Source organism: Chiloscyllium punctatum, chromosome 10, assembly GCF_047496795.1.
Source record: "Chiloscyllium punctatum isolate Juve2018m chromosome 10, sChiPun1.3, whole genome shotgun sequence".
NCBI classification, from domain to species: Eukaryota; Metazoa; Chordata; class Chondrichthyes; order Orectolobiformes; family Hemiscylliidae; genus Chiloscyllium; species Chiloscyllium punctatum.
Genome location: NC_092748.1, coordinates 85,938,924 through 85,951,033, shown reverse-complemented (window position 1 = coordinate 85,951,033; position 12,110 = coordinate 85,938,924). Strand labels below are relative to the sequence as shown.

The following is a 12,110-nucleotide window of genomic DNA, read 5'->3' as shown; positions in this document are numbered from 1 at the left end:
AGGGGACAATGAAGTTTCATTCAGATGGAAGTTTGATTGATAGATGCAAACGGTGAAGGTTACGTGAATGATTTTGCAGTTATACATGCAATTTACTTAAGCCCAACATTCAATGATTTTTTTTTAACCAGATAATTGAATGAATACTTGGGCACAAATGTAAAGAAAATTTCAGGTCTCACAATATAGACACTCTTAGATTACAGGCTCTAAATAAATTACATAAAATGATTATTAAAGCACTAATCTTGCTACAATCATCATAGTCATTAACTTATTTCCCTCTCAATCTGTTGCATATTAGTTCCATTAGTCTGCACAATATTCAATAATTGATATCAAACAGATTTAATTAAAGACAAGCAAAAACAAAGATACATACAGTTACAGCAAGATATCCCTGCTCTTGTACTTGAATTCCCCCACTATGAAAGCAAACTGCCATTTGCCTTCTTCACATTCTGCAGCACTTGCATGCTTACTTCCAGCGACTGCTGTATGATACTACCGAGGTTTCCAAGCACATTCCCCTTTCCTAATCTATCGTTCAGATAATAATCTACGTTCCTGTTTTTGCTACCAGAGTAGGTAACCTCAAATTTATTATGAGTGACTCAGTGCACAAAAGAAACATTGGAATTTTAATTAAGTAGGAGACCTGGTGCAAATCAGAGATCATACAAAAGCCAACAAAATGAGAGATAGCTGTGTTGGATCCTATATTGGCAAGAAATTATTTTTGGAGCCCTGTCATCAAATGTCGATGACGACTGAAGTTATTTGAATAGTCTGTTCTGCTAAAATGCAGTAGTTATGTTCCCATGCAACCTTGTGTTATAGAAAATTGCGCAATACAAATAACAGGACCTGTGGAAAAAAAAACAGGTTGGGGCAGACGACCAATAACATCAGAAAACTCAAAACAAAAATAGTAGTTAGGCTAATACAAATGACAGTATTGTCCAAGTAAATTTTTAAATCATATATTTTGCTGAGTTCAGTATAGAACTGTATTAAGACAAGGGCTGAGGGTCATCATCAGCATCATCATTACTTTCAAATGCAGTTCAGGGTGCAGGGTTATGATGAAAGAAAATATTTAGTCCAGAAGTGGATGGCTATGATTCGCTGTCCTCAGATGGTTTCTTGGGAGTTGGCTTAAAAACAAAGCATCTCGTTTTTGCTGTTTCTTCTTTCACAAAGAAGCTGTTCATAAAGTGCCAGATTAGACTTTATGCCATGAATTGCTATCCTGCTGCAATCTGCATTCTAAGAGCTTCTCAACTTCCCTCAGGGCACAATACAAAAGAGAAGTGAGAAGTTCTAGTGGCGCTGAATTCTGGACTTCATCTCAAGCTTCAACTTCCCCCACAGCAATAAGCTGTTGTCGATCAGCTGTGGATTGGTCTTCATTATGGGACTCAAGCAGCTCCTCAATATCCTCAGTCTCCACTTCTTCAAATCCAATTTGCTCTGTAAGAGCAACATAATCTTCTTTGATTGCTGGAAACCACCTCTGACTGTTCAACGCCTTTAAAATCATGAAGAAAATCTGGGAAAAGATTATGGCAAAATGCAAGCAAGTCGTCCTTACTGACATCACCCCAGGATCCACAATGATTTAAATAATATTCTTAATGTTAAAGCTCTTCAAAAATTGAAGAACACGGTCTTGCATTAACCTCTTCAGTAGCTGCAATCAGCTTCCTGAATGTGCACCATAAATCATAAGCTTTACTTGCTACAATTACACCGTGGTCCATGGATTAAATAATAGAGGTTGTGTTAGGATGTAGAAATGGCATTTTGATGTTTTCAGAAAACTCACCAATAGTGGGAGGATGGCTTGGTCCACTGTCCATAATGAGGAGAGTCTTGAAATCCAAACTTTTTCTCCTGTAATAATTTCTAGAAACATCCTTCAAAATATCAACAAGGTCAGAAAGAATTTGCCCTGTCATCCAACCTCTTTTGTTTGACCTGAAATAAACACCTGAAGTGGACTTAAGGTAACCTTTCAAGGCTTGCGGGTTGGCAGAGTGGTACACTAACACAGGCCTAAGCTTTAAGTCCCCACTAGTATTAGCACCCAACAACAGACATACGATCCTTTGCAACCTTAAAACCTGGAGACTGTGCTTCATTCTTAGAAAATGTAGACTTTGGATGGCATTTGCTTCCAGTATAAACCTGTCTCTTTCAAAGTGAAGATTTGATCTAAGGTGTAGCCTGTTCCTCAATTTTTTTTTCATCACAGAAAGAAATGACAATGCACATTCCTCATCTGCACTGGCAGCTTTGCCACGTAACTTCATGTCATGAAAGATGTAGCAGTTCCCAAATCCAGCAAACCAGTCACTATGAGCATCAAAGGCAGGCACATCTTCAGGACTTCTATCTTTTTTCCGTAGGTCCTCATAAATTGATAAGGCTTTCTGATTTATGGTGAAAAGGGTGGTCCCAGATTACTTTTTCTATCCACACTCTTAGAAGCTGCTCCATCTCCTCAAGTTCCTTTGTTCGTAATCCCACAGAATCGCTTAATAATGGGAGTTCATGTTTTTAAAAAACTTCCTCAATTCACCAATTGTGTTACAGGCAAATCTCGTTGACGAAACACATTATCGGAGGATGATTCGTGTATAGGCCACAGTATCAAAAAAGGAGCTTATTTCATTTATTTTACTAAATTGAGTCAGGAGAGAGAAAAAAAATCACAACCAGGATTGTTAAAAAATCTTTACTGACATTGATCAATTGGTTGCTTTGGGGGCAATAACCATAATATTTGATCAGACTTTTAGATTAGTTGTGTTTTCAGAGCACACTTGATTGGATTTTGCCAAATTACACTTGATGAAAAAAATGTCATGGGGGTTCAGAAACAAATTTATAAGATGTATAATAAGTACTTAAAGTCTTTACAGAATGTCTATGGAGTACTGCAGCCTTAAACAGTGTCATCAATCACTCAAACTTATTTCAGAAACATTTTAAGATTATTTCCAGAAACATGGATGGTTAAGATTCTAATTTATTTCCCTCAGAAATTTCCTGAAATGGAGCTGTAGATGATAAATTTAGCAAACCTCATGACACCTCTTGTAACCTCGTCAATCAAATAATTATATTCATAACAAATTCATCACACAGATATTTAATTTGTCTGGATAAATGAAAATACAATGCATTAAATTCATAGCACCCATTCCCAGGGGCCACATTTCAATTATTACTTTTATAGAGTATAATGACATAATTAAGCAGTAATCATGTGAACAGAATTTCTCACATAAGCTGTAAATACTCAAAGTGAAATTAAGATCACCTGAACATGTGTCACTCAGAAGTTGCCAATCAGTCAACAGTTACAGTCATAACCTGTCAGTATACCTATACAACAGTTCAAATCTTCCCAGCATAGATGCACAGTGCTTTAAGGATATTGCCCACTCAGTCAACAATTAGGGTCAATGGCACGCTGTGAAAATGTTCAACCAATTTCATATTTCCTCACTGTATTGCAGTCTCAACATGCCAAATAATGTAAATATGGCATAATGACAGGAGTACACAAAGCTAATTGAATGACTCATTGACTAAATTATGCACTCAGCATTTTCTAGGAGATTGCATTACATCAGATGTATTTAAATTATGCAAATCCTCTGTAGGAGGGAGTTCGGCAATTAAAAAAAGACACGGAAACATCAAAGATTACCTAGCTCGTTGTTTTAGCACATTTATGGTTGTGGCATGTAATATTACAGCTTTTTTGAAAATTCATAACGCGATGAGGCAGTTGCTGGTTAGAACAACATTTATTGCCCATCCCTAATTGCCCAGACAGTAGTTAAGAGTAATCACATTGCTGTCGGTCTGGTGTCACGCGTCAGCCAGATCAAGTAAGAATGGCAATTTCCTTCCCAAACCGCATTAATGAATCAGATAGGTTTTTCTGACAATTTACGATGGATTCAAGGTCATTTTTAACTTCAAATTTTTATTAAATTCAACTGGTGTGATTCATCTCCAGAATATTACCTGGGTCTCTGGAGTACAGTCCAGCAACAATACCACTAGGCCATCACCTCTGCTATGACATTTGATTACAATTCTTATTAGAAAGCTATTTACCAATGCACTAGATAAATATAAGCTTAGCAATTAAATGCTTCCACTCCAGACTATAAAACAGTTACATAAAACAATGACAATGACCATATATTTACCCCTAAGCAAAATCAAAGAGAAAATGATAGCTTGAACAATTAATGCAATCCTAATAGCAACTGATAATTATACAGATCTCACCATGGGAAAATCTTGAAATGAAAGCTATTGTTGTAATGGCAATCATGAAACCCCTGTTGATTGTGGTAAAAACTCATCTGGTTCACAAACATTCTTCAGAGAAGAAAATCTGTTCTCTTTTTCTGGTCTGGCCTATCTGTGATTCCAGAACCATAGCAATGTGGTTGACACTTAACTCCCCTGAAATGACCTAGCTAGCCATGAATTCGAGACAGTTAAAGATGATTTAACAAATGTTGGTTTTGCCAGAGATGGACACATCCCCTCAAAGAATAAATAGGATCAAAGTGGCATTAAATACAATCCCAAAGTTAACCAATTCAAGAATGGAAAGGAATTGTAAATCATGAAGTGGTCACACAATCATCATGGGCTCAATTATAGAACATTAAGATACCCAATTCTTGTTGTCATTCATTAAATTCCATTGGCATGACATTCCTGGATTGTCTTTTCACAAATGTCTTTGTTAAAAATAAAATCAACAGAACTTAAATTTTGTAAGCTTTGAATGGAGAAAAGGAGCAGAAAGGAACAAAACATATCAAAATGCTGTTGTTTAATGAAAATTAGTATTCTACCATGGTATATTCGGACTTCAACACTGCACTCTAACATTAACCTCGAACAATACCAAAGTATAATGTGGATAAGAAAAGGCTGTTGAAAAAGGAAATAAACATTTTAAATATATAAAAAATTACAAAGGATATACTACAGTTTTTGAGCTATGATTATTAAAATTCTTATATTAGTGTCAGATGGATAATTACAAAATGTACTTGGTTGGGTTACAAGGTACGAATTTTTATATAATAAAAGAGCAAGTAAAAACAGCTGCATATTGGATAATTCACCCTTTTCAGCAATTTATTCCATAAGGTAAATTGATTCAGCAAGACTTTATAATAAAGCACCTAATTATCAGCAACAAGTATTTGCAATAATATTCACCTACTTCACAGAACAGTGTAAGTTTATCATCTGGAAGAAGACCATTTGCTTCATCTAGAAGAAAGTCTCTACGGATAAATTTTTTGAAACCCCAGTCCTTGCCCTGGACAAATCTGTATGCTCTTTGACTTTCTATTAGAAATAAATGAGAAGAAGGTTATCGTTGACATATTCCAAACATAAACATATATGAAGTATCACATGAATACATTACATTATACATTAAGAATTTCCATTCATTATTCCACCCAAAAGATAAACTTTTTTTTTCAGCAAACAATGAAAAGAAAACTTACTTTTATATGCCTAGAAAATTTCAACTGTTTCAGTGAATCTTTTTCTTTCTGAAACAATAATAATCCTTCCACATTTGTTTGACAACCTAACCCACATCTATATGAGCGGAGGACAAAATGACAAGAGTAACAATCTCCTGTGTTAAATAACTCAAGGCAAATGTTTTGGAGTGGAAATGAGGGTGGCTCCGAAAACCATCCAGTTGGTGTAACAGACCTGCCTGCAACATATTGACCTGCATACTGAAATTGAAGTTGTCATCCAAGAAAGGAACTGGGAAATCGAAGGATCTCTATTTTCAAATATAGAACAAAGCAGTTTTCACAGAACTGAAAACTAGTATTAAGTTCAGGACAAACAGAGGCAGTAACAGCATATAATTACAAGCTTGCTTTCATTAATCAGAATATCAACGGGTGTCCAAGTATAGAACTTCAAAGATGACAATTATGGCAGTAACTTGAACTCTCACAGCACTGAGCTTCAGCCCAATTTAGTAAAAGCTTTCATGTAAATTTGGTAGAAAGAAACAAAATGCCATAACACAATGTTTTCCTACCTGATATCCAGATAATACTCAACTCACGAGAATAGTACTGCCACTGTTAATGCAAAGTTCTATAATACTGAACATTTGGGTTCTCAACAACTCAAATGGAACATACTGAATTTCGAAAAAGGGTTTGATTGACTAGCTGAGAGGAACCATGTTTTACATGCTCTGGATGGAGTAACCAATCAAAGTTCTCTCTTGGTGTTTGCATTTTCTGAAACTTTCATGGACTAATATAGCTTAAAAAAATGAAAAGGCACTGACTTAAGAGAGCTACACAAGTCACCTGACCAGATTGTGTCAAGGTTACAAAATCATAAATAAACAAGGACCTGTCTGAGCCAAAATTAACATTAACATAACAAGGCATTAAAGGGCTCTTATGGCACAGTGATAGAGTCCCTACCTCTGGGCCAGAGATACAGGTTCAAGTCCCACTTGCCCCAGAGGTGTGTCAAAACATGTCGAAACTGGTGATTAAAAGTAATTTAAAAGGCATTGGAACTCAGATCTGTTCCTGGTTGATTCATATTTTTCTGCAAATTTCACCTATTGGGATGAAAGTTGCATGTAGATTATTCAGCTTGAAACAATATGGCAGATGGTTCCACCACCTTTATTCTAATTATAACATTTTGTAACCAAGTGAGGTAATTTCTGAACACAACTAATTGACAAATCAAATCCCAATAGACATGCTACCATGTTGTCATATTCAGTAAACGAATAAGTCAAAACCGGATCATTGGAGCTAATTGATTAAAGTAGATTATTTATTGATTGTCTTCATGGAAACTTAAAAGTGGCCATTTACGGAGCATGATCAATTACAATTCAGGAAAACTGCACAATGATTGACTGCTGAGATGATGTGAAGGAGGCTAGTATTTCTCTGGTGCCAACCACCTTATTACATAGCTTCCCTGCCACTTCCAGAAAAGGGGAAATCCTACACTTTCAGTAGGAACTATATTAGCACAATCAAAAGGATGGGCTTGATTAAATCATGGGAGATAAAGAATTATTGGCGATGGCTCTTAGATAATACCAAAGCTCCAATGCTCTGAAGTAGTGATAGGTCCACTGCCCTATATAAATAAGGCATTTTAATTAAGGACATTTAGGCACTGATGCATATATGTGACAACTTTTTTAATCCGAAGAGATTAAATAATTTCCAAACACTCTGACTCGGGAGTTGAAAGGACAGACCAACTCTAACTCTATTTCAGTTTGTAAAATGAGAGCTCCCCTGCAGAGCAGGTTGATATCACATAATTGGAATGGTCAGTGGGAAAGCTCTAGTCAAAAAACAGTCAAACCACTGCCCCTTGGTGCTGAATTGGGAATGGAAACTAAGGAAAAGACAACTTTGTGACAATAGATAGAGCTGCATTGAAGGCAATAGCAGGGAAATGAAGTCAACTAAAGGCAGCAAAGAAAATAACAGATTTCCTGTGCCAAAAGGCATTCCAGGAATGGATTGGGCAAAAGCAGCAAGACTTAGAACATCGATGAAAATCAACCAAATGGAATAAAATTTTTGAATACATTGATAGCCATCAAAAGTTAATGTACCGCGCAGTACCAGCATTTAACCTCACTTTAGAGCAGCAACTCAACTCGAACTGAAATAGTAATTTGGATGCACTCCCAGAACTCCCCAGTTGTATAAATGAAAGATGTCTGATACCATCAGAAGGAACAAAGAACAGTACAGGAACGGGCCCTTTGACGCACCAAACCTGCACTGACAAATGATGCCTTGCCAAACTAAAATCTTTTTACCTTTGTGCAGTTCTCATCCCTATATTCTCTCCCTACTCATACATCTGTCAAAATACCTCTTAAATCTCTATTGTATCTGCTTCTACAACCTCCACTGGCAGCACATTCCAGGCACTTCCCAACTTCTGTGTAAAAATCTTGCCTCTCACATCTCACTTCACCATAAACCTATATTCCCTAATAATTGGCATTTCTACCCTGGGAAAGACTCCAACTATCCATGTATCTCAATGTGTAAACTTGTATCAAGTCACTCCTCAGCCTCTCATGTTCAAGTGAACACCCTCCAAACCAGGCAACATCCCAGTAAATCTTTTCTGTACCCTCTTCAAAGCCTCTACATCTTTCTGATAGGATGGGACCCAATATGGCCTAACTAAAATTCTGTAGAGCTGCAACATGAATTGCCAGTTTCCATATGCTATGTCTCAACCAATGAACGCCAGCATGACCACCTTATCCACTTGTGTTGCCATTTTCAAGGAACTGTGAACTTGTACGTCTAGTTCCCTATGTATGTTAATGCTTCTAAAGATTTTGCCATTTATTGTATACTTCCCTCCTACCTTTAGGCCTTCCAAAATGCATTGTGTAAAATTTGTCCCAATTAATTTCTACCTGCTATTTCTCTATCCATGTGTCCAGGCTATCTATGTCCTTCTGTGTCTTCTGGCAACCCTCCTCACTATTTTCAGCTCCCCCAACATTTGTGTCATCTGAAAATTTACTAATCAGACCACCTACATTCACCTCCAAATCATTTATATATTATAAACAATGAGGGCCCCAGCAGTGATCCTTGCAGAAGACAGGGATTAAATCAAAGATACCCAAGCAGAAAAACACCCTTCCACTGCTACTCTGTCTTCCAAGATCAAGCCAGTTCTGTATCCAACTTGGCTCCACCGTCCTCTATCTGGACCTCTCACCTTTATCTCCACCTCCGTCCACCTATTGCATTCTTGGCTACATTCTTCCCAGTCCCACCCCCTCCCATTTATCTCTCCACCCCGGAGGATCCCAGTCCCATTCCAGATGAAACATCGATTTTCCTGCTCCTCGGATGCTGCCTGACCTGGCTGTGCTTTTCCATCACCACTCTAATCTTGACTCTGGGTTTGGTGTAGAGATTAAAAAGTATTGAGAGGCCTTATTGTTTATATGTAAACATATGAGTCTTCAGGCCAAAGTGGTCATGTTTTAGAAGTGACCTATATAATGAAAGGGGAGTGGTCAGCTCTCTCGCTGGGCAGTTCAGTCCAGAACCAGTTATGAGATCAGCCTGTGTGGAACAGGCTGTCTCTCTGCCCTTCTATCTTTAAGCTGTAGCTATCTGTTCCATTTGTACTTTTTTTTAAAGAGGGTTTGCTTATTGGGACTAGTGTACAATCGGAACAGCATAATTAAGTCTAGTTTGGATAGACTGAGTTCTGCAGGGGTTCTTTATTCTGTTCTTTGTGTTTCATTGTGTAATTTTGAGAATAAATTTCTATCTGTTTTAAAACCTAGCAGTCAACCTAGCTAACTTACTCCAGGTAAGTTTCGCTGTACACTTACCAGAACAAATTGCAAAGTTATGGTCTGGGTTGCCTGCTCAAGAATGTTTTGAGTGGTCTGGCCTAGTCCATAACAGTCCACATAGACAAATCTGCCACCCTACCCTCATAAATCATCTTTATTACTTCTTCAAAAAACTCAAATTGATGAGACATGACCTCTCCTGCAGGAAGTCCTGCTACCTATTACTAATACGTCCATACTTTTCCAAATGTGAGCAAACCCTGTCTCTCTAAGAATCTTCTCGAACAACTTCCCTACCACTGATATAAGACTTGTGATTTCCTGGATTATTCTTGTCACACTCCTTAAACAAAGGAACTATTCTCTAGTCCTCTGGGACTTCTCCTGAGCTAAAATAGGATACAAAAATTTTGAACAAGGTCCCAGCAATGTCCTCACCTACTTCCCTCAGTATTCTTGGACAGAACTTATCAGGTCCTGGGGACTTGTATACCTTAATACTTTTCAAACCACCCAACTTCTGCTCCTTTTCAAATCAATATACCCTAGAATATCAACATCTCTGGATTCACCATTCTCCACTGCTAAAGCAAAGTATCCATTAAGAACTTCACTCACTTCCTCTGGCTCCACACATACATTCCACACATTTATCCTTGAGTGGATCTACACTTTCTCTTGATATCCACTTGCTCCTTAATAAGTGTAAAATAAATTGGGATTTATTTGCCAAGGATAGTTAATGGGACCTTTTAGCCCTCCTAACTCTTTACTTATGTTCTTTCCTGCTTTCTTTATTTTCTTCAAGGGATCAGTTCTCTTTTCTCTCCACAGATGCTGCCAGATCTACTGAGGTTTTCCAGCAATTTCTGTTTTTCTTTTGGATCTCCATCATCCGCAGTTTTTCGGGTTTTTGGACTATTTATATAGTGTTTCAAAAAACCTTCCTGGATCCGCCAACAAATTTCACATCCCTCTCCAACCATTAGGGGCACTGAATTGGATTCTGAGAATGGTGAACAGAGTGAGAAAAGTGAGAGCTCTTTGGAAGTCAGTGGCACAGCACACACTCAAACAATGGCATCAGTATTGATTTCCAGTTCCAGGTGCCACGATGATGCCACCAGTGCTAAATTCCTAACTTCTTCTGCAGTGAACTGGCAGTAGACACCCTGTAAATAATAAATTAAACTTTGGATATTGGCTGAGGGCTCAATAATGATTAGGACACCATGAGAACTCCACTCACTCTTTTCTTTAAACAGTACCATGGAATCTTTCACATCCAGTAGACACAACAAACGACAGTACAACAGAACACTGTAGGATAATATTGCCAACATTGCAGAGCTCCTTAAGGACTGGATATTAACTGCTCAAAAGCAATGAGACTTAAATCTATGAAATCCTGCCTGCGAGAAAGTGTGACTTCCGTAAAACAAAAAATGACACTACCTCAGAGGATGAAACATTCTTGTAAAATTCTGATCAGTGTTATTAAAGAACCTGGTATTAAATTACTAAACAAATACAATAAAAGGAAATCATCCTTTCAAACTATATTGGGAAAAAAAATTTGTGTAAAGGTTCTTGAAGTACATGCATAAGAACTTACCCATAGCTTTTGTTTCTTCCCTTTTTGCGTTCAATAAAGAGAATTTAAATTTAGCTCGAACTTCACTTTTTGGACAACTAACTAAAAGCAAATATAAGGAAAGGTAGTCTTTGCTTTCTTCATCTAAACCCTTTGGGTTTACTCTGAGGCACCTGCAATATATACATTTAAAAAAAGTTCCAGTTAAAAACGTTGCTCAAAAATACTGCATTTTATCCATTCAGAATGGAATTGATGATATCCATTAACATTATATATTCAGAGGACCCACAAAGCAAAGTTCAAATCTACATGATTTACTTCGAAAACAAAACAAGCCATCCTTTTAAGATATTGGTATAATATAAAAGTATATTAAGTTTTATTTTTCCAAAATGCCAGATAGAAAGCTTTGTTCTGGGCCACACCATTAGTTCACTGATTAGAGAGACAACTCTGAAACACACTGGACAGCATTGAGGGAGGATGTCTGCTACAACAATCCATGCGTGACAAACTAAGCCATTTGTCTAACTAACTCAGGCAGCATCAAGGAGCTGGAGAATCGACATTTCAGGCAAAAGCCCTTCATCAGGAATGAGGCTTGTGGGGCGAGCTGGAGGAAAGTAGCTGAGAATGCAATAGGTAGATGATGGTGGGGGTAATGGTGATAGTTTGGAGAGGAGGGTGGAGCCGATAGGTGGGAAGGAAGATGGACAGGTAGGACAAGTCATGAGGGCAGTGCCAAGTCGGAAGGTTGGATCTGGGATGAGGTGGGGAAATGAGGAAACTGGTGAAATCTACATTAACCCCATGTGGTTGGAGGGTTCCAAGACAAAAGGTGAGGCATTGGGGGGCCAGGGAAATGAAAGCCTTGGAAGAGATGGACGGTGTGGGTGGTGTCCTGAACTAAGCCATTAGCTCATTTAATTGAAGTGTGATGTATGTCATTTTCAGCAAATGAAGTGAAATGTGTCTTAATTGTTTTTCTACACTTTTAAAGTGATAATAGAAAAATTAGAGGCAAACAATTCAAAGCCTTAAATGAGTTTATGCTCCAGATGAGTTGTATTTCCCAAGATTCATGTT

General features: G+C 37.6%; 1 protein-coding gene across 5 annotated transcripts in view; it reads right to left on the bottom strand.

The window, feature by feature from the left end:
* The window catches only part of spopla (speckle type BTB/POZ protein like a), a 209,615-nt gene that overhangs the window by 20,212 nt on the left and 177,293 nt on the right, over nucleotides 1–12,110 (bottom strand). For all 5 annotated transcript variants that reach the window (XM_072579713.1, XM_072579716.1, XM_072579715.1 and 2 more), the window contains 2 exons: nucleotides 11,043–11,194; nucleotides 5,273–5,400 (listed from right to left, as the gene is read on the bottom strand). In XM_072579713.1, coding sequence (XP_072435814.1) covers nucleotides 5,273–5,400; nucleotides 11,043–11,194 — 280 coding nt within the window. The remainder of the gene's footprint in view (nucleotides 1–5,272; nucleotides 5,401–11,042; nucleotides 11,195–12,110) is intronic.